The 23,925-nt window shown below is 36.1% G+C and overlaps 2 protein-coding genes and 2 non-coding genes across 4 annotated transcripts in view; 3 read left to right on the top strand and 1 right to left on the bottom strand.

Moving 5' to 3' along the window:
- The first annotated feature begins 1,769 nt into the window (after window positions 1-1,769).
- Window positions 1,770-1,876, top strand: LOC131172455 (small nucleolar RNA R71). Its single transcript, XR_009142932.1, has one exon. It is a non-coding gene; the product is annotated as a small nucleolar RNA R71 (small nucleolar RNA).
- Window positions 1,877-6,770: 4,894 nt separating this feature from the next.
- The window catches only part of LOC110642636 (protein ACCELERATED CELL DEATH 6), a 31,277-nt gene continuing 14,122 nt past the window's right edge, over window positions 6,771-23,925 (top strand). The window contains exons 1-2 of the mRNA XM_058131907.1: window positions 6,771-7,068; window positions 7,986-8,119. The gene's annotated coding sequence lies outside the window, so the exon portion shown is untranslated. The remainder of the gene's footprint in view (window positions 7,069-7,985; window positions 8,120-23,925) is intronic.
- Window positions 13,312-13,418, bottom strand: LOC131172267 (small nucleolar RNA R71). The gene has a single exon (XR_009142750.1). It is a non-coding gene; the product is annotated as a small nucleolar RNA R71 (small nucleolar RNA).
- LOC131172104 (uncharacterized) lies at window positions 19,989-20,408 on the top strand. The gene has a single exon (XM_058133054.1). It carries the CDS (start codon window positions 19,989-19,991, stop codon window positions 20,406-20,408), a length of 420 nt encoding a protein of 139 aa, XP_057989037.1.

The following is a 23,925-nucleotide window of genomic DNA, read 5'->3' as shown; positions in this document are numbered from 1 at the left end:
TTGGTACTTCATACCTTTTTGGAACAGGAGGTAATGACTGCAATGCCATTACTACCTCTTGAACCTCTGCACTTAATGGTGGATTGGTACTGATTTCTTGAATTCCTTGACTAATCACCACTTCTAACTCATCCTCCATGCTTAACTCAAAGACATCCTGCACAATTGTATCAACAACATCAACAGAAAAGACAAAATGATCATCAGCAGGATATTTCATGGCATCAAAGATATTAAATTTGATTGTCTCTCCATCAAACTCCATAGTTAAGGTACCATCATCCACATCAATTTTTGTCTTGGCAGTTTTTAGGAAAGGTCTTCCAAACAAAATCAAAGCTGACTTTGATGTGGGAACACTATCCTCCATATCCAGAATGTAAAAATCTACAGGAAAAATCAATTCTCTAACCTGCACCAACACATCCTCAACTACTCCTAATGGGTAAGCATTAGAACGATCAGCTAACTGAATAATGACACTAGTTTCTTTCAAGGGACCCAAATTTAAAGTTTGAAAAACTGAATTTGACATCACATTAATAGATGCTCCTAAATCTGCCATTGCACGTTCAAATTTAGAATTACCTATTCTATAGGGAGTAGAAAACGAACCTGGATCCTTACACTTAGGGGGTAATTTTTGCTGAATTAATGCCGACACATTTTCCCCCACACTGATCTTCTCATTATTCCTTAACTTGCACTTTGTAGTGCATAGTTCCTTAAGGAATTTAGCATACTTGGGAACTTGTTTGATCGCATCAAGTAAAGGTATATTCACCTCCACCTTCCTGAAAGTCTCCAAAATTTATTGTTCTTGTTCTTCTTTCTTATTTTTAGCCAACCTGCATGGGAATGGAGGAAGAACAGAATTATTAACCTTATTCAGTTTAAGTTCAGTATTTATCTCAACTTCAGGAACTTCAGACTCTTTTGTTCCTTGCTTCTTCTTTTTTATTGGCTCATGTGGAGTCTGATTATCAACTTTTTTCCCACTCTGCAACAGTATCACACTTGCATTTTCTCTGGGGTTCATGACTGTTTGTGATGGGAGCTTTCTAGAACCTTGAGCTTCCAGCTTACTCATAGATGAGGCTAACTGACCAATCTGCCTCTCTATGTTTTGAATGCTATTTCTAGTCTCCTGTTGAAACTGTTGGGGATTGTTAGCCAAAGCCTTAACAATTTCAGCCAAAGCCTTAACAATTTCATCAAGTGACATACCTTGATTTGAGGGAGGTGGAGGTGGAGGTGGTTGATTCACTTGTGGTATTTGCTGCTGGTATTGGTTTTGCACCGGTTGATTCCCATAACTCAGATTGGGATGATCTCGCCATCCTGGATTATAAGTATTCGAATAGGGATCATACCTGCGTTGTGGCTGTCCATAATGTACTACTGCATTAGCATGTTGCATTGATTCATCCTCTTGTAACGCAGGACACATATCAGTAGCATGACTTGAACCCGAACAAATTTCATATACCTTAACAGTTTGCATATTCCCTATAGCCAACTGCCTCACCAAAGAAGTTAAATCAAAAATTTGTTTCTCAAGGTTAGATTTACTTACCTCATTAACCTTTATAGGTGTGTGATCCATTTTCATTCCAAACTGCTGAGAATTTGCTGCCATGTTAGCAATCAGCCTCCTTGCCTCTTCTGGTGTCTTGTCAACCAAAGCTCCTCCACTAGCAGTATCTATCATACTACGGTCCATTGGTAGAAGTCCCTCATAGAACTACTGAATCAAAAGCTGCTCACTTATTTGATGATGGGGGCAGCTTGCACACAGCTTCTTAAATCTCTCCCAATACTCATATAAACTCTCTCCATTGTACTGTCGGATGCCACAAATTTCTTTTCTTATGTTGGCAGCACGGGAAGCAGGAAAATACTTCTCCAGAAATATCTGTTTCATCCCATTCCACGAGTTGACAGATCCGGAAAGAAGGTAATACAACCAATCCTTAGCTTTGCCTTCCAGTGAGAAGGGAAAAGCTCAAAGCTTGATTTGATCCTTTGAAACTCCTTGAGGTTTCATACTGGAACACACAACATGAAACTCTTTTAAATGCTTATGTGGATCCTCACCTGCAAGACCATGAAACTTAGGCAACAAATGGATTAGTCCAGATTTTAATTCAAAAGCAACATTTAAAGCAGGGTATTGGATATACAAAGGCTTTTGGTTTAGATCAGGAGCAGCCAACTCTTTCAAAGTCCTAGTAGCATCCATGATTTCGCTTTCAGAATTTGACTCTAAATCCGAATCCGAACTTAGCTCCTTTGGAGATTGGACTCCTTCATATGTACTCGGAATCTGCCTAGCTTGCTTAGCCAATTTTCTCAACCGTTTAGCTGTTTTTTCTACTTTTGGATCAAATATCAACTCACCAGATTGAGAAATTCTTGTCATAAACAAAAAGAAATCAAAGTAAAAACAGAAAAATACCTCAAAACCCTAAAAAACAATCGAATTTGGCCTCAAGAGGGTGGGGCCAAAAAATCCTATGGATTTATTGGTCTTGATCAGAGGGTCGTTTCCTTCAAAATAGATATGAGCCGCCCTCCAAATTCAACCAAAATTCTTAATGAACATTAACAATGAACAGTAACACCAAAATATTTTTTTTTTCTTCGAAAACCAGAAAACAGCAACACTCTACAAAACAAAGTTAATAACAAAATACCTTAACACTAAAAACACGAATTCTAATAAACTTCAGTCCTCGGCAACGGCGCCAAAATTCTTGATGGGTGTCAAATCTATCAGAAATTAAATTAATTGAAATTACCAGTAATGAAATATTTTCTGCAGCAAGTGGTAAATCCAGGTCGAACTCTACAGACTGAATTATTAAATTTCGTGCACTTGTGTGTAATGGAAAATGAAAGAAACAAAGATTGGGGGGGGGGGGGGTTGTAACACAAAATCAGAAGAAATCAGAAATTCAAGAACTAAATATGAAAATCTCAATTTAAACAAACTTCAATCCAAGGTAATTCGCATTCCAATGCATTAATTTGATCATAGACAAAAGAAATACAATTATCTCTTATTAAATACTTAACGTAGATTTATCAAACAGCGAGGTAAACCCCTGACTTTCCTATACTCATCAATTCGAGCCCAGCACTCTTATTGACTCTAATTATTAACTGAGTTGGTATTAAGCAATCCTCATCAAATTAATAATTGCTTTAAGAAAAGGAAGTAGTTAAGCTGAACAACAATTTATGAAGCATAAATCATTTAATCCACCCTATTGTTTCCTTAGGTTATTATCGAAAACTGGGATCATAATCAATTAAACCTAATTGCTACTCATATTCAGTCTTACACAACAATTATGGATTATGAAGATGAACTAGCAATTGATCAAATCAAACAATTAACTAATAGGTATTTTTAGCAAATCATTCAACAGATCAAAAACAATTAAATCAGAAAATAATAGATATTTAAAAAGACAAATTAAATTACGAACCTGGTCTCACAAATCATGCAAAAGAACTTGAATCCCTTAAACTGAATTAAAAACTTAGCCACTCATGTTCATGGCTTACAGAAAAATAAAGGAAAAATAAAGAAGAAATCTAAAAAGAGAATGGAGAACGAAGGTCTTCTAATGGAGAACGAAGGTCTTCTTATAGAGAATGAAGGTCTGAATTGGGATGCTCATAGCTGCTGCCCAAAGACTTATTTATAATCAAAAACCTAATCCCAAAGATAGGAACCAAACTAGGACAAGTTTTGAAATTCAAAAGGCAGATTTTCAGCCTGCATTCACGTCTCTGAAATCAAGGCCGATTTTTAGTGACTTTCTTTTCGAATCTGCCTCTACCCTCTTTAGGAAAGTTGTAGCCCTATTTTTTAGCTTTCCCACGGGTACTAATTCACCCAAATCCGAGGTCTACAGCCCAAGTTATGGCCCAAAACTGGTTCAGACAAACGGTCCAGCCCATAGTGATGACTTCATTGTCATTTTTGACAATTAAAATGGCCTCATCTCACGTCCAGCCCTTCATAGAAGTTGTAGAGGTGGCTCTTAAGGTTCAATTGGGCTTGGGCTTGCATCATTTGGATGTCTGAAACTCCACATACAAAATAAATACTGAAACTGATCGTGACACATCAAATCTGGGCTTTTGCAATAGATCCATAGCTCATTTTGTCACCCTTGGAGATTGATTTGGGCTTTGGTCCCTCTTTATCTTTTGAAGTGCTCTATCTTAGCTTTTCAATGGATTAAACAACTTTGGAGACCCACAACTTTAGAAACACCTGAAAAATACAGCAAATATCAAATGCTGAAAATTTATCTATTTAACACAATTATTTCACAACTATTTAAAAATATGTCTAAATGATAAATATATTTTAACCAACTGAATTCAACATAAAAACACACTAAAAACACTAAATGTGATGGGAGTAAAATTAATAAATTATGCACTTATCAATATTCTATTCTTAAGTTGTTAAAAATATGAGTAACAGAATATTCTAGCACAAGCATTATAAATTCGGCTCACAATCTAGGATACTTCATTGGGCTTAACTTATCCAGAAAAATTGTCACTTATGTTTGTATCCATGATTAGTATGAGAGATACCAATAGGATGGAATGGTGAGTCTTGCGCTATAAGACAAACATGGTGGGCACTTATATGATAAGTAGGCCAAACCAATGACACAAGATGACTTGTACATGGACTTGTGAATACAAAGTCATCTAGATCATAATAGTGCATATAATCCCTTGACCTGAGATAACACAGTTATCTTGTATATAGGTAGTTTGAGTTTGATACTGCTTTCATACTTATACTATGTATGGGTATATGGGCATGTCTTGGCTCGGGTTAGTTATATATGGAGATAGGTATTAGTCATGGGATCCATTACCCTAAGTAAATAAGGATAAAATCCTATGTCTATTTAATTATTCTTGATGAATCAAGTTCCTGGCCAGGATAGATAAACTTAGTAAGTGTAATGGCCCGGCCCACTAGTGATATTGTCTGCTCTGGGCCGAAGCCCTCACGGTTTTAAAACGCATTACTAGGGGTTATGAACCACCAACTTATAAACCCAGCATCTCTCCGGTGTTTTGCCGATGTGGGATTTGCCTAGGGTGTTACAATCCACCCCCCTTATGGGACTCAGCGTCCTCGCTGAGGTTTGCCCCACCATCGCTCAAGGTTGCAGGCGGAGCGGTTCTGATACCACAAATGTAATGGCCCAGCCCACTAGTGATATTGTCCACTATGGGTTGAAGCTCTCACAGTTTTAAAATGCGTCACTAGGGGTTAAGAACCACCAACTTATAAACCCAACATCTCTCCCGTGTTTTGCCGATGTGGAATTTGCCTAGGGTGTTACAATCCACCCCCCTTATGAGACTCAGCGTCCTTGCTGAGGTTTGCCCTACCATCGCCCAAGGTTGCACGCGGAGCGACTCTGATACCACAAATATAATGGCTCGGCCCACTAGTGATATTGTCCGCTCTAGGTCGAAGCCCTCACGGTTTTAAAACGCATCACTAGGAGTTACGAACTGCCAACTTATAAAACCAGCATCTCTCCCGTATTTTGCCGATGTGGGATTTGCCTAGGGTGTTACAATCCACCCCCCTTATGGGACTCAGCGTCCTCACTGAGGCTTGCCCCACCATCGCTCAAGGTTGCACGCAGAGCGGCTCTGATACCACAAATGTAATGGCCCGGCCCACTAGTGATATTGTCCGCTCTGGGCCGAAGCCCTCACGGTTTTAAAACGCATCACTAGGGGTTACGAACCACTAACTTATAAACCCAGCATCTCTCCCGTGTTTTGCCGATGTGGGATTTGCCTAGGGTGTTACAGTCAGTGAAGAGTTTCTAACAGGAAAGTCTTATTAATCAAGAATTAAAATTAAAAGAAGGACATATGATTCTAAGCATAAGAGTTTGAATGAACCATAACTCTAGCTACAATCAAAATTTTATAATGGAGATATTTTAGTGCATAGTATGTATGATCAAGGTTCAAGAAATAGGAAATCAATTCAGAACTAATTGGGTAGTCATAGCACATTATGCTAGATGTCAACTATGATTTATGAGAACTTAGATGAAATGGGAATTTCATTTTAATTTAGAATGGTTCCAATAATATTAAGGAGTTAATATTATTTTCATTGATAATTAGTAATGAACCTAGTAAGACACACACATAAGAGCAACTTGATCAAAGTGAGAATTAATAACGGTTTAATTAATTAATTGAATTAACAAATTTAGTTTGCAATTAGATTGCAATGTTTCCAGCATGACTTGAAACTAAATTTACCTATGGAAGTATTCAAGTTAATATTTAAAGTGTTAAATATAAACTTGAATTATTTAAGCATATGGAAGAAAATTAATTAGATTAATTATGGAATTAATCTAGGTCAATGTTGACTAAATTTGACTTCTCAAATGTTGACTTGGTCAAATGCTTACATGGATTGAGTTTGACTTGGTAAAAAATGAGAGAAAATTTTAATTAATTAATTGTTAATTAACTAAGCTAATTAGTTAATCAAGGTTTAATTTCTTAATTAAGATTAAATGTTGACATATGGACCGATCATAGGATGAAAACACATTCAAATGTCAAATGGAGCATGGACAAGTGTCAAATTAATTTTAATTAATGAAATTAAATGGAAAATATTTAAGGAAGAAAAGTTATCTTCTTCCCCACTTTTTCTCTGCCTTGGCCGAACCAGACTCTTCCTTCCTCTCGATGTTTTTTCTTTCTTCCTAGTTTAAATTCAAGAGATTTAATTGTTAAACTCTTGAATTAAAACTTAAGAAAGTTATTTCTCATCACTTCCATATAAGAAAACCAAGAAAACTTAAATCTATCTTATTCTCTTCCTTTGGCCAAGTCATTGGGAATTCAAGAAGAAGGTTTTTGGTTCTTCAATGGTAATTTGATCATGGGGCTTGTGTGGACAAGTTAGAGGGCCAACAATTGGTGGCCTAGCTCCCTAGATTAGGTGGTTGAATTTGATTCTACGCCTAAGAGGTGAGTTTTCTCCGTAAACCATAACTTTGTGAAATTTAGGGATTTGTTTCTTAATGGCTAATTAGATGTGTTAGCAATTGATTGGGACCTATTCTAAGTGTTTTGCAATAGTATAAAAGGTTTATATGATTTGCCTGAAACTTAAGGTTTGAAAAATTTTCAAATTGCTAACTATGCACTTGTGTGTGAATTGTTCCAAGTTTGGTGTAAATTTCTTTCAATAAACAAGAGTATATATTTAGCAAACATGCAATATTGCAAAAACATTTTTAGTGCCTAGATACTCGAAGAAATCCAAACATGAGAATAAAAGAATTCTGAATATAGAAATATTTGTTATGGAACTTTGAATTGTATTTAAAGGATAATATGATGATAATAATTCAAAGAAATAGAGAAGAGTGAATGGAGTTCATATGATTGGTGAAAATTCTTTGTAGAACTAATCTTTTAAATAATTAAAATTTAGATTCAGATAATTTTATTAATTATCTACGATTTAGAATAGTAGGAAAACACCTCCTTAAGTATTCCTTTATTGAACAATGTATACGATAGAAAATGGCTAGTAGTAAACGTATACTTACCATGGACGAGTTAAATGTAATGAAAAATAGAACCAAAGATTTAAAGAACGCATGAGAAGAGGAGTGAAAGTGTAAATTACCTATTGACCTTTTTGTGGGACACTTGGCACTTTCTTGAAAGAAGAAAAAAAAAGAAAATTAAAAAGGGAGCGATCCACCTTAGAAGAGAGAAACTCTCTTTCTCCTTCACCATTTTCTTCTCTTCTTTTTTTTCGTTTTCTTCCCTTCTCCATTTGTGAACCATAGCCTTCCCTCTCTCTCAAAATTTTATCCCTTTTTGCATGAATTCTTATATGCTAAATGTTATTTCCATCACCCAAACACAACTAGGACGTGAATGAAGTAAGGGATGAAGAAAATAACGAGAAAGAGGAAGAGTAATTTGGGCTAAGAAAGATGAATGTTAATTAATGTGTTGAAGCAACCAAGGAAGGAAGGATAAGCCTAGCGTTTCGGCTACCAAGGTAAGGCCATCTCATTTGTTAAATTTTTATCTTTCCTTCTTTTCTTAATCATGTTTACAACTAGAAGTTGTTCAATTAAAGAAATCAAAGTTATAACCTTTAGTTAAGAGGAACTAGCAGAGAAAGTAGGGTTTCGTGAATAGAAAACTTGGAGAGACTGTGAGAAAGCAAATTTTGTGGTTTTTGGTTGTATGAGATATGTCTAGATTATGTACGTTGTTAATATCAAATTTATGAGCTTGTGAGTCTCTTTTATAAGACAATCGATTTGATGAAATTATGTTATTATAGTGAAATTCACAAGTGAAATAATGAGTAAATTAATTCTTTTCTCAAGGTCTTATGCAATTCTATTGGAAACTACATTAATTTCTTCAATAAATTTTAAGTACTATTTCACCCGAAATAGTGAATTATGGGATGAAATGGTGTGGCATGTGACGTGATTAAGTGTGGATTTTATGGTGCTATGAAATGGGTCTTAAATGTGAAACTAATGTTGAGGAAATGTAAAGGTTGAGCAAATTACCTATACTGCATTTATTGATTGTGAACATTTGTTGAATTGCATGAGAATGAATGCCATATGCCTTTGCACATGTCATTGGAAAAATACATGCCATGATAATGATTACCAATTGCCTTTGTGCTTGTTAAGAGAATTCTTATGCCATGAGAATGAGTTTTGATTACCATATTTATGTTGAAAAGAGATTATATCATTAAAAAAAATGCTCTATAGTGATCCGAAACAAAAAGGGATTAAGAATTGATAGAAAGTGAAGGTTGGCCTAATGAAGCCAAAGCTACACGGCCTGGCTATGTAGCTACCCTGAACTACACGACCAAGCCATGTAGTTCTCTACCAATTTTTAAAAATTAGGTTACAAAGATAAGTGTTATAATTTATGAGATTACAACAATCAATTAAGGTATAGGACATGGAAATGTTGAGTAATGACTTTGAACTCATGAGACTCCACAATGATGATGGTTCTTTAATCATCTAATCCATCTATAATTAGTGAAATTTTACTTATGTTAAGTATGAGTTAAAGAATCTTAGAATTGGAAGTATTGAATTCTGAATCTCTAACAAAAATTACCGTAGTTATCTAAAGGTTAATTCAAAAGCATGGTTAATTTGCATGGTGGCTCAGACTTATTAGTATTTGAGACAGTAAATTAAATTGTTTCTGCCATCTCATCATGGGGATTCGTAATATCTATTGCTTGATATTAAACAGTCTTGGTATTTTATATGCATTATGTGATATGAAACAAGAGATTTTCATAGGGATTGAATTTAAATCATGAACCTTAACTATGAAATATGAATTGTTGTTATAACCATGTGCATAACTTCTAAAGATAGAATATTATGAATGAAAAGATAAAGTGATTAAATAGTCTGAAGTACAAACCTGAATTACGTATGGATATTAAACAGACTTGGTATTTTATATGCATTATGTGATATGAAACAAGAGATTTTCATAGGGATTGAATTTAAATCATGAACCTTAACTATGAAATATGAATTGTTGTTATAACCATGTGCATAACTTCTAAAGATAGAATATTATGAATGAAAAGATAAAGTGATTAAATAGTCTGAAGTACAAACCTGAATTGCGTATGGAAGTATGATATGGTAGTGGGTGTATTAATCACAAGGATAAAGATAAGAATAATATTTCCAAAGCATGGTTTATAATGGAGGGAAATTTTCTGAAATTAGTAGCCCTGCTACTTTTGTTATCCGAAAAAGTGGCTTTGCCATATCTGTTCTGAATTTGGTGGCTTTGCAATATCTGTTCTAAATTTGGTGGCTTTGCTAAATGTGTTTTAAATCTGGTGGCTCTACGACATCTATTCTAAATCCAGCAGCTACGTCATATCTATTATGACTCTGGTAGTTCTACTATAACCAAGTTTCTCCTCAATTCTGAACTTAAGTATAAAAGCCCTATAACATAAAAAATAAAGATTGGTATAATAACAAATCATATTTCTGGCAACTCAACTCAACTCAACTAAGCCTTCATCCTAAAAATTTGGGGTCGGCTATATGGATTCGCTTTCTCCACTCTACACGATTTTGGGTTAAATCCTCAGAAATGTGTAATGTTTCTAAGTCATGTTGTACTACTCTCCTCCAAGTCAATTTAGGTCTACCCCTTTTTTTCTTTTTATCCTCTAACCTAATGTGCTCTACTTGTTTAACTGGAGCCTCCGTGTGTCTACGCTTCACATGACCAAACCACCTCAATCTTCTTCTCTCAATTTATCCTCAATTGGCACCACTCCTACATTTTCTCTAATATTCTCATTACGAATTTTATCTAGTCTAGTATGGCCACTCATCTACCTTAACATTCTCATCTCTACAACTCTTATCTTAGACGCATACGACTCCTTCAGTACCCAACACTCACTACCATATAATATAGCCGATCATTGGGCTGTATGGTAAAATTTTCCTTTTAACTTATTGGGAATCTTGCAATCACATAAAACTCCCGTAGCACGTCTCCACTTCAACCATATGACTTTAATCCTGTGACTAACATCCTCCTCACATCTCCCATCTACTTGAAGGACTGAGCAGAGATATTTAAAGTGATTACTTTGGAACAGTACCACTCCATCCAAACTAACTCTTTCCCTATCACCAGTTTAGCCTTCACTGAACTTGCAATGCATATATTTTGTCTTCGTTCTACTTAACTTAAAGCCCTTTGACTTTAGAGTACTTATTCAAAGCTCTAGCTTTCTATTGACTCCTTCTCGCGTCTCATCTATCAGAATAATATCATCCGCAAATATCATGCACCAAGGAATACTTGATGCATACATTTTGCATAATCATTTAGGTTTAATTTCATAGCCATTTTATTTGATTATTAGTTACTTTTAGCTAATTTCATTAGTTATTTAGTTAGTTTTTCATAATTGCCAACTTTGGATTAATTTGTAATTTTTACTTTGTTTTGTAGGAAAAATGGTGTTTTTGAAGGACTAAAAAGAAATTTTACTTTTGAGGAATGATTTCTGCAGCCAAAGATGTCAAAAACAAGTTTCAAAGTTGAAGTATGCATTGGCCAAATTGCGCATAACTTGCCGCATAAGTTATGCAGATCTGCATAAGGAGAAGAAACACTGTTCCAATACCTGCCGAATTGTGCATAAGTTGCCGCATAACTTATGCAGATTCGTGCCTCCCTTATGCAGCCTCACAGAATTGTGCATAACCTATGCGCTTGGTCAAGCAGTTTCGCATAAGAGAGCCAGAAACCAGTCGAAAACTGCATAAGGGACTGCATGACTTATGCAGTCCACTTATGCAATCCCACAAAGACTTCATTAATGAGCTGGCAGAAGATTCCCTCAGAAAATCTCACCTCAAACACACCATTTTAGGGCTCCATGTCAGAAAAAGTTATAAATAGCCCCTTATCCCATTTTAGAGGGGGGGAAGAAAAAGAAAGGAAGAAAGGGGAAAGAAGAGAGCAGCAGCTGAAGGGTCACAAACACCTCCCACACCATTTCCAATAAGATTTGGAGATTTCTTTCTTTTCTTACATTTTTCCTACCTTTCTAGTATTGGGTTTCTTAATTCCTAGCTTAGATTAAAGTTTTATTTCCATATAAACTCAGAATATCTTGTAAATATTATGGATAGTGAGTAGTTTTACTTTGATTCTGGAGTAAGGGATGTAATATTTAAGATATTTTATGGATTTTGATTGGGTAATCCATATTTTGTGGTCTTAATGAGTTTTATTCATTTCTTATGTGCTTAATGACATGCTTAGTGTAGGATCCCATTAAGTGATGTTCTTAATCCATGGTTGAGGCACCGAAAGGAGAAGGCCTTGTGATAGATAATCAAGAAATTGGACTTAATTAACTTAGATCTAGAAATAGACTAAGGATTAAGAGGATTCACAGATTAATTAAAGAACCTAATGGGTCTTAATTAACTCTAACTCCACGAAAGTAGGATTAGATTGATTAAGGCACTCTTTGTCTCACTCGAAAGGGTATTCAAAAGGATTTAAGAATTAATCTCCTTAAAACCCGTAAGTTCTACAAGATTGGATAACCAATTTAAAATCCCAAAATAGCTTGAATATGAACTTCCGAACTCCGGAATCGCCTTTTTATCATTGTTAATTTCCAATTGAATTTAATTGCTTGCCATTTTAAATTTTGCCATATTTCAACTTGCTTATTTTAATTTGATGCAATTTTAGTTTAATCATTACATTGTTAAATAGATACACATAGAATTCACACTTCAATATCTATCAATTTATTACTTTAATTTCAAAAATAGTTCAAATTAGTTAGAATTTTTATATCAAAAATTCAATCATTAACTCAACTCCTCGTGGGAACGATAACTTTTCTATATTACTTGTACGACCCGTGCACTTGTGTTTGGCCACATCAAGTTTTTGGCGCCGTTGCCAGGGAGTTGTTTGTTTAAGATTGAATTCTTGATTATTTTAGTTGTTTATAGTTTTATCTTTGTTATCTTTTCATTTTGTGTTTGTTTGTTCTTTTTCAGGTACTCTTAATCTTTTATGAGAAGAGCTAGAAGCACAAGTGACACATCCTTATTGTTTAATCCTGAAATTGAGAAATTTTGTAAAGCCAACAAGAAAGAAACCAGAAAAAGAAAAGAAGCCTTGAGAGAAACTGAATTAGAAGCAGACGTGGCTGATGAAAGAATTAGAATTGGTGGCGGTAATGCTGGAAATGATCGAAATAATGAAAATGCAGCCCAAGGTGAAGAGGTTGTAAATGCTAATGTGCCTAGGGGAAGTATGATGGATCATGCTTTTCCTCGTTTTGATGACTTGAGAGAGAGTATAGCAAGACCAAGAATTGATGCAAATAGTTACAAGATGGATTTTGGAGTTCTCCAAATGATTCAAAATTTTCAATTAGGGGGACATCCTTCTGAAAATCCACACACACATTTAAAGAAGTTTGCTATGATTCGTGATATGTAAAAACAACCTGGAGTATCTGATGATGCAGCAAGATTGAAGCTATTCCCATTCTCTTTGAAAGATAGAGCATTGGATTGGCTTGACTCTTTACCTCACAACTCCATCACAAATTGGGAGCAACTCACTGATGCATTTCTTGCACAATATTTTCCACCTGGAAAAACTCAAGAATTGAGGAATTAAATGACAGCTTTTAGACCAAGAGAAGATGAAACTCTCTATGAATCATGGATGAGATGGAAAGAATTAGAGAGACAATGCCCACATCATGCCATTCCAAAATGGATGATAAACCAGAATTTTTACACCAATGTTACTCCTGCAATTAGAGGGATTATTGATGCTCAAACAGGAGGAGAATTTACTATGAAGAATGAAGATGAAGCTTATGAGCTATTGGAGAAAATTGCAAAGAATACTCATCTTTGGAGTAGTCCAAGAGGACCAGCTCCAACTCAAAAAAGGCAAGCTGCTGGAATGTATGACCTTGATTCATTCAATATGATTAATGCAAAGTTTGATGCACTTACAAATGTTTTGGCTAAGAAGATGGAAGATTTAAGTATGTTGGTTAGTTCATCATCATCATTTGGAAGTTCACAACAAGTTGCTTATGCAGAGTGAACTACCAGTTGTGGAGTAGACTATGGAAAGCAAGCTGCATATGTTGGTAATTATGGAAACAAACAAATGGGGAATCCTTACTCTCAAACTTATAATCCAACTTGGAGGAATTATCCCAACTTTTCATGGGGAAATCAGCAAAGTCAAGTTCCAAATCAGAATTTTCAACCACAACAGCAACAAGGAATTCCATATCAGCAAAATAGGCAATCATTGCCTAATTTTCAGCAGAAAAATATGAATCCTTCACCAAAACAGCAAGAACAAAGTTCCACTACAGAAGCTTTATTACAACTGATTCTTGCTAACCAAACTAAATATGATGAGGAGATGAGAGAGATGAAAGCAAGGCTAGAACAGATGCAAACACATAACAGAATGTTGGAAAATCATATTGCACAACAAGCATCTTCCTCAGGTACCAAGTCTTTTGGAAAGCTTCCAAGTCAACCAGAAAACCCAAGAGAGCAGTGTCAAGCTATTACTTTAAGAAGTGGGAAAGTTGTAAATAATGAGAAGAGTGAAAAAAATGAGAAAAGTGAAAATAGTGAGAAGAGAGAAAATGAGAAAGAAACTGAGGAGAGTGAAAAACAAGAAAGTGAGAAAGAAAGTGCAGAAAAATGTAAAGAGAAAATTGAAGAGAAGGAAGAAAAGTATATACCTCCAGAGCCTTACAAGCCACAACTCCCCTTTCCACAAAGATTTCAAAAAGCCAAGCTTGATAAGCAATTTGGAAAGTTCTTAGAGGTCTTGAAGAAGCTTTACATAAATGTGCCTTTTATTGATGCTCTTTCACAAATGCCCTCTTATGCAAAATTTTTAAAAGAAATTCTCTCAAACAAGAGGAAACTTGAAGACCATGAAACTGTGGCTTTGACAGAAGAATGCAGTGCTATCCTCCAAAGGAAACTTCCTCCAAAGCTCAAGGATCCAGAAAGTTTTTCAATTCCATGCCACATTGGGGAATCATGTTCTACAAAAGCTTTATGTGATTTAAGGGCTAGTGTTAGCCTTATGCCCCTCTCCATTTATGAGAAGCTCAATATGGGAGATCTTAAGCCAACCCACATTTCTCTTCAGTTAGCTAACAGATCAATTAAGTATCCTGAAGGGATTTTGGAGAATGTGCCTCTGAAGGTTGGGAAGTTCTATATACCTGTTGACTTTGTCATTTTGGACATGGAGGAAGATTCTAATATCCCAATTATCTTGGGAAGACCCTTTCTAGCTATAGCAGGAGCATTGATTGATGTTAAGGGAGAAAAATTGACTCTTAGAGTTGGTGAAGATCAATTGGTTTTCAATATTAATAACACTATGAAGAAGCATCATTCTGAAGCTGATACTTGCTTGAGAATTGATATCATTGATGAGCTGGTTGAAGAACACTTCAGAAAGAGATATCCGGAAGATCCACTTGAAAATTGCTTGGTTCATGGAGGAGGCATAGACTATGACAACCCTCATGTGGCTGCATATGCTCAACATTTAGAGGGTAATCCACCATTCATTTCTGCTCCAGTTTTTCAACTCACACAAAAGGAAAAAGTCAAATCTAAGCAACCATCATTCAAGGAAGAAGATGCACCTAAGGTAGAACTTAAGCAACTTCCTTCCCAGCTCAGGTATGAATTTCTTGGCACTAATAACACTTATCCAGTAATTGTAAATGCAAACCTGAGTACTTTAGAGGTTGATAAGTTGTTAAGAGTGTTGAGGCAATTTAGGAAAGTTTTAGGATATACCATAGATGACATTAAGGGAATAAGCCCACACTTTTGCATGCACAGAATTATTTTGGAAGAAAATTGTAAACCATCTATTGAACATAAAAGGAGGTTGAACCTAAATATGAAAGAAGTTGTTAAAAAGGAAATTTTGAAGTTGCTTGATGCAGGGATCATATATCCTATCTCAAACAGTACTTGGGTGAGCCCAGTACATATTGTCCCAAAAAAGGGTGGAATGACAGTGGTCAAAAATGAAAATAATGAATTAATTCCCACAAGAACAGTGACTAGTTGGCGAATGTGCATAGATTACAGAAAATTAAATATTGCCACTAGAAAAGATCATTTTCCACTTCCCTTCACTGATCAAATGTTAGAAAGACTAGCTAGGCATTCTTATTTTTGCTATTTAGATGGGTATTCAAGTTTTTTTCAAATCCCTGTCCATCCAAATGATCAAGAGAAAACCACTTTTACTTGTCCATATGGAACCTTTGCTTATAGGAGGATGCCATTTGGGTTATGTAATGCACCAGCCACTTTTCAAATGTGCATGATGGCAATCTTCCCAGATTTCATTGAAGATATAATGGAGGTTTTTATGGATGACTTTTCTGTTTATGGATTTTCATTTGACATATGCTTGGCTAACCTTTCTAAAGTTTTGCAGCGATGTGCAGATATTGATCTTGTGTTAAACTGGGAAAAGTGTCATTTCATGGTTCAGGAAGGGATAGTGCTTGGATATTTGGTGTCTAACAGAGGAATAGAGGTTGATAAAGCCAAGGTTGAAGTGATAGAGAAGATGGCTCCTCCTACCAATGTCAAGGGAATTCGAAGTTTTCTAGGACATGCCGGGTTCTGCAGACGCTTTATCAAGGATTTTTCTAAAATAGCCAAACCTTTGTCTAATTTGTTAAGTCATGACATATCATTTGTATTTGACCAAGAGTGTTTGGATGCCTTTTGCAGGTTGAAGCAAGCTCTTATCACTGCACCAATCATGCAACCTCCCGATTGGAGCCTACCTTTTGAAATTATGTGTGATGCTAGCAACTATGCAATTGGGGCTGTCCTTGGTCAAAGAAAGGACAAAAGGGCTTATGCTATTTATTATGCTAGTAGAACACTGGATGAGGCTCAAACAAATTATGCAACAACTGAAAAGGAATTCTTAGCAATTGTCTTCGCATTGGAAAAGTTCAGACCTTACATTATTGACTCAAAGGTGATTATATTTTCAGATCATGTAGCCATCAGGTATTTACTCTGTAAAAAGGAGGCTAAACCTAGGCTCATTAGGTGGATTCTGATGCTACAAGAGTTTGATTTGGAGATTAGAGATAAGAAGGGAGCTGAAAATGTAGTTGCAGATAATCTTAATAGGTTGAAATTTGATGATGAAGAAATGGATGAAGTCCCCATTGATGAGTTTTTCTTGGATGAACAACTTTTCTCTCTTGTTGCTAAACTACCCTGGTATGCAGACTTGATGAATTATCTATCTTGTGGAGTTTTACCTCTAGGAATGACATGGCAACAAAAGAAAAAGTTTTTGCATGAGGCAAAATTTTATAGATGGGATGATCCTTTACTCTTTAGGAGATGTTGTGGTGGTTTAATAAGAAGATGTATTCCTGATGAAGAGACACAGAGTGTTATGCATCATTGCCATACTTCTGATTATGGAGGACATTTTGGAATTTCCAAAACAGCTAGTAAAATTTTGCAAGCTGATTTCTTCTGGCCAAATCTTTTTAAGGATGTGAGGAAATTTGTGTTAGAATGTGATAAATGTTAAAGGAGTGGAAATTTATCAAAAAGAGATCAAATGCCCCTAAATGATATTCTTGAAGTAGAATTATTTGATGTCTGGGGAATAGATTTTATGGGGCCATTTCCTCCCTCATATGGTAATAAATACATTCTAGTTGGAGTTGACTATGTGTCAAAGTGGGTGGAAGCTATTGCAACTCCAACTAATGATGCTAGAGTGGTAGTGAAATTCTTGAAGAAATTTGTCTTGAGTAGATTTGGAGCTCCAAGGGCTGTAATTAGTGATGGGGGTTCACATTTTTGTAATAAGCAATTTGAGAGCTTAATGAGGAAGTATGGTGCAGTGCACAAGATAGCTACCCCATATCACCCTCAAACTTCAGGACAAGTTGAAATTTCTAGCAGAGAACTCAAACATATCTTGGAAAAAACAGTGAGCAATTCTCGGAAAGATTGGTCTGTCAAACTAGATGATGCTTTATGGGCATATAGGACTGCTTACAAAACCCCTATAGGAACTACTCCCTTTAGGTTGGTGTATGGTAAGTCTTATCATTTACCTGTGGAGCTAGAACATAGAGCATATTGGGCCATTCAGACCTTGCATTTTGATCTCAAGCAAGCTGGTGAGAAAAGGTTATTGCAACTTAAATAGCTTAAAGAATTGAGGATGGATGCCTATGAAAGTGCCCGTATTTACAAAGAAAGAACTAAAGTTTGGCATGATAAGCATCTTAGGAAAAAGGAATTTAAAGAAGGTGATTCAGTTTTGTTGTTCAACTCAAGATTGAAATTGTTCCCTGGAAAACTTAAATCAAGGTGGACTGGTCCATATAGAGTTTCTAAGGTTTTCCCTTATGGAGCAATTGAAATTTGGGTGAAAAATCTGGGAATTTTAAGGTCAATGGGCATAGATTGAAACATTACATAACTGGAGACCCAATAAAAGGAGCAAGCTGTTACAAGCTCTCCAATCCCTCACCTCTTTTCAGTGAAATGCATGAAAAGTCCAGCTAAGGACTATAAATTAGCCCTCTTGGGAGGCATCCCAAGTTCTTTTATTTTGCTTTTGTTGATTTCCTTTTATTTACATTGCTTTTGTTTTTATCTTAAATCTCCCCAAATTCAATTTTTGACATTGTTGAATCTTGTCCCTTGTAGATGTATTTCAATGGAGGAAGGTTGGTGAATTGTTGGGGAATGACTCTTAATCTGAAATTTTGTCCTTCAATTCTTCCAAGATTGATTCATTTTCACTGCATAACTTGTGCAGGTCTGTTTCTTAGTTTATGCAGAAAAATGCAATTTTCAGCAAAGAAAGGTCTGCAGCACATGGCTTATGTTTCTTTGTGAGGTTAGGTGTGTAACTTTTAAGTATTTGTGCTTATCATGTTAATATGATGGTAAGTGGGTCATTTTTGTAGTTTTGAGCTTATTTGGGTTGTGAGATTCAAGGTGGTCATACTGCATTTTCTTGGCATAACTTGGGGAGTCCATTCTCATTTGTGGATAAATGCAACTTTATGCAGATTTTATTGAGTTTTTAATGTGCTAAATGTTGATTTGCAGAATTTGAGTTGAAATGGCATAACTCACAAATGCCTCTTATGCAAAACTCACTTCTACAAGCTTGTTTGATGCAATTGTGATGGATTTTGTATATGTTGATGTATTTTTTGTGATAATTTCTCATGATTTATGCTTTATAGAATTACATTTCTGCATTCTAGTGTATTTTTCAAACTTGCAATTCATTTTCAATTGTAATCTCAATCTTGTTGAATTGTGCATAAGTAACTGCATAGCTTATGCAGCTTTTAGATCACAAATTTTGCCATTTTCTCATCTTGCTAAAAAACTACGTAAGGATGTGCATAGCTTATGCAATCCTGCATAACCACAATTCTTGCCATTTTTCATCTCTGTTGCAAACTGCATAAGGATGTGCATAGCTTATTCAATTCTGCATAGCCATATTTTTGTCAAATTTCATATCTACCGAAACTTGCATAAGTGTGTACATAACTTATGTACTTTTACATGACTTCAAATCCTGCATTTTCTCTTTCTACCGAAATCTGCATAAGGGAGTGCATAGCTTATGCACAACTGCATGACCAATTTCTCTGAAATTCAAAAACTTGTCGAGACTTGCATAAGGAGAGTGCATAGCTTATGCACAACTGCATGACCAATTTCTCTGAAATTCAAAACTTGCTGAGACTTACATAAGGAGAGTGCATAGCTTATGCACAAGTGCATGACTAATTTCTCTGAAATCCAAAACCTACCGAGACTTGCATAAGGAGAGTGCACGGCTTATGCACTTTTGCATGACCACAATTCCTACACTTCCAATTTTTAACCGAAACTTGCATAAGTCAGCGCATAAGCTATGCACTCTTGCATAATCAATTTTTCACACTCTTATCTTCCACCGAAACCTGCATAAGAGAGTGCATAAGTTATGCACACCCATTCTCCCCTTATGCAGTTTTACACATGTCCTGTTCAAATCAAAAATTTTTTTTCGGCATCCACTTTCCCACCTCCACTTCCCGTCTTTTCTGTTCACGCCTGTCCCTCCACGTCCATTTATTCCGGCATTACTCTTCCCCTTCTTCTCCACTCCTCTTTTCGCCCCCTTTACCCTAACACCCCTCTGTCTCTTTTACTTTCTCCATCACCTCTTCCATTTCCATCGTCGACAACCCCATGGACTCACCTCCTCATTCCCCTCAAACCTCCCCTCTCCAAGTCTCGCCCTTGGCAATGCGGCCTCCAAACCGCGATTCGCCTCCACAACAAACCCCTCCACCACCTCCCACAGCCACCTATAAAAGGAAAATCAGGTCGAAATCCACCCGACCCATGGCTTCTGCACCACCTCTTGCAAAACGCAAAGACCCACCCACCACTCCACTTTCAAAGCCTCCACCCAAAAACCCCAAAACTTCAGCCTCCACACGACATGAGGCTGGCATTTCTACCTCTACCCCACAGGCCAAATCACCCTCTTCCAGCAAAAAGCAAATGTCAGCAGCATCACAGGTATCAAACTACCTTGGCCCCTTCCTGATGCAGCTCACAAGGCAGCCTTTAAGAGACTTAAGGAAAGGAGGGTGCAACCCATAAGGTACATTTCTGCGGATGCTCTCCAATCAGTTGGTTTATTTGATAATGTTGTTGCCTACCTTGATGGTTTGGGTTGGATGGAATTTGTACATAAGCAAGAAATAGTTTATCCAGCTCTAATTTTGGAATTTATTTCCTCATTCTCTGCTACCCTGAAATTGCATGAGATAGATTACAAGCCAACTATGAAATTTAGATGTTTGGGGCAAAATAGAGAGCTATCATTAGATCAATTTCATAGCATTTTTGGGTTTGCAATTGATGGACTATTTAGGGTACCATATACAGGGGTAGAGGTAGCAAACAAAGGTGTTTGGAATGCTGCTCAGTTTTGGAGGATTATCACAAACCAACCTCAGAGTTTTTCTGCTGGCAGATCCAAAACCTCTCAAATACTAGACCCTGCACTTAGATTTATCCATAGGCTTATTGCTAGCACTATCTTGGGCAGAGGGACTAGTTCTGGTGCTGTTGGAAAATCTGAATTGTTCATGCTATGGTGTGCTTTTCACAAAGTTAAAGTTTCTCCTGGTTACTTCTTTTGTGAGCATGTGTTACATATTGCCACCAAATCCATAGGTGACAGTCATGGGTGGGCTCATAACTGTTATAGCCAAGCATTTTGGTTTTAATCCGGAAGAACATCCTCTACCAGCACTTTCAGACACTTTATATTTTGATGCTACACACCTGTCCAAAACTGGATTCAGTTTGCCACCTTCTGACACTGCACAACCAGCAGTAGACACAAGACCCACTGCACAACCAGAGGCACAATCTGTCCCACCAGCCCAACAGCATTCTGCTGAACCTACACCACCCACTCAGTCTGCACAGGACATCCCAGCAGATTCTGCACAGCCTACACCTTCTGCAGCTGAACCCTCTGCATCCACAGCACCTCCTCCCTTCAACACTAAAGCCTTATTCACCTATCTTAAAAGGCTTAGTGATGATATATATTTTGTGGATAGGAAGCTTGAAACTGGTCTTGATACCCTCAAGGATCGTCATGATCAACTCTTTATTTTGTCATGGAAACTAGAGATAAGCAGAAAGAATTAAAAGAGATGATGAAGCAGCTCATGGTTTTTCTGGGAATGCCACCTCCACCTCCATCACCTCCTCCAGAACCATCACTTCGACAGCAGCCAGCTCCAACCAGTCCTTTAGCAGCATCTTTGGACAAGGGCAAGACAATAGAATTAGATTAGTTTTTATTTTTCTTTTGTTCAAACTTGTAGCTGTTTTTCTTTGCAGATATGTTGAAATAATTTTCGTTTGCTTTGAATTCTGTTTTTCTTGAAGTTCTATTGGATGGCTATTCCATTAGTTTTTCATTAACTTTCATTGCCTTTACTGCCCTTTTGTGCATACTTGTCCATACATTGTATATATTTGCATGCTTCTACTAGTGGTTGCACATTTTTCCTTGCTAATCATCATGCAGCAACTTTTGAATATACTGCACAGGCTGTGAATCCCCTTATGCAAATGTTCTGCATAGCCTGTGCAGTCCTTTATGCCACTCATGCAGAACCGCACAGCTTATGCACCTTCCTTATGCACCTGCTCTGTACAGCATTTTATTATGCATAACCTATGCAGCTTCTTATGCATCACCATTATCTCTTGAATTCTCATCTGCTCTATACCAGGTAACTCATTTTTTTTGCTCTTAAATTTCACAATTCTTGGTAATTCCTATTTACTTTGAGTTTTGATAATACACTGCTTGAGACATTGAGGACAATGTCCAATTTTGAGTTTGGGGGTGCACATTTTGATTTTTGCTACATTTTTCACATTTTGAGTATAGGAACATCTCATCCCATTCCATTTACATATATTGTAAATATTTTACATATACATCCATACATACATATACATAACACATTTACACACACATTACACATTTACACACACATTATAAATCACTTAGAAATTGTACACATTGCACACAAATAGATTTCCTCCATTTAGTTAGTGCATTGCTCATTTTTAGGAATCATGCATCATGCATTAAAATCTTTTTCCAAATCCCTTGAGTATTGAAAAGTTGCCTATGAGAGTGATTTGACTTACCTTTAGTTGGGTTTGTGGATTGAAAGTTTCCTAAGAGGTGCAAGGTTTTGAAGTGTTTATCCCTTGCCTATATCTTCTTAGCCAAAAAGCTACCCAACTAGTCCTTAAGAGATTTGAGTGTTTAGAGGGAGTTATTGGATACAAGGTAGTCAAATGATGTCTCACCAATCCTAGAACAAATTTTCTAAACCTTTCAAGGCTAAGCTTATACTTGAAAAGAGAGATGATTAGGCACTCTTTGATTTAAACCTTCTCATTTTAAACCTTTGGCCCTTTTCCTAATTAAGATTGACCCTTGCAAACCCCTTTGAGCCTTTTTATTCCTAATTTTTCTTGAAACCCTTATTGCTACCTAGCTAATGAACCAAACACCCCAACCTTTTTCATGAGAATAATTATTTATAACATTAGGTATATAAAAAATAAGAGAAAAAAAAAAGAAAAGAAAAAAATATAATAAAAGGGAGAAGAAATGCTTGTCATCTTGTAAAAGTGCTAGTATATGTGCTTTTCACTATTGTCATTCAAAATGAAAGAAATCCACCCAAAGTATTAAAAGAAATGAGTTTGGGGGTGATAATTTTAGGGACAGTCATCAAAAGAAAATGCAAGATACAAGTTTAAAGTATCAAAGTGTCCCTCCATTTTTTATGTGTTTTGTAAAATATGCTAGCACTTGACAATCCTCATTGTGTATTTCTCTCCCCCATATAAATATATAAAAAAAGAGAGAAAAAAATATAATAAAATAAGAAGTGTACCTTATGTTGTCAAGATTGAAAATATTCTCATGCTTTGAATCCTTTTTACCCATTTTTCTTCTTAGCCTCATTTTGAAACCCATGGCCCCATTACATCCCTAAAAAGACCTTTGATCTCTTGATAGTATTTGCTACATTAGTGGAGATAGGAGTAGGGAATTTGCCTATGGGATTGGAAAATTGTCCATTCATTCATTTAATTCCATCATTCTATATAGAGACACTTTGACTATTGATTGTCCTAGAATTCCTTTTGAGCATGACTCTCTCTTTTGATTGGTTGGTTTGGGAATTTTGAATGATAATTGACTTGATGGCTAAGCGGTGAAAGCTTGGATAAGCATTAGATTCTTTGCATTTTAAAGGATGGGTATATGGATTGTTGGTATGGCTAAAGGTGTGTTAAGTTACTTTAATAGGTGATTTTCATAGCTCTTTGGATAAGGCACCCCTAAAAAATTGCATCACATTTTAAAATTTGCTTGAGGACAAGCAAAAGCTTGAGTTTGGGGGTATTTGATGCATACATTTTGCATAATCATTTAGGTTTAATTTCATAGCCATTTTATTTGATTATTAGTCACTTTTAGCTAATTTCATTAGTTATTTAGTTAGTTTTTCATAATTGTCAACTTTGGATTAATTTGTAATTTTTAATTTGTTTTGTAGGA

Source organism: Hevea brasiliensis, chromosome 13, assembly GCF_030052815.1.
Source record: "Hevea brasiliensis isolate MT/VB/25A 57/8 chromosome 13, ASM3005281v1, whole genome shotgun sequence".
Taxonomy (NCBI): Eukaryota; Viridiplantae; Streptophyta; class Magnoliopsida; order Malpighiales; family Euphorbiaceae; genus Hevea; species Hevea brasiliensis.
This window is presented reverse-complemented; position numbering and strand designations above follow the sequence as displayed.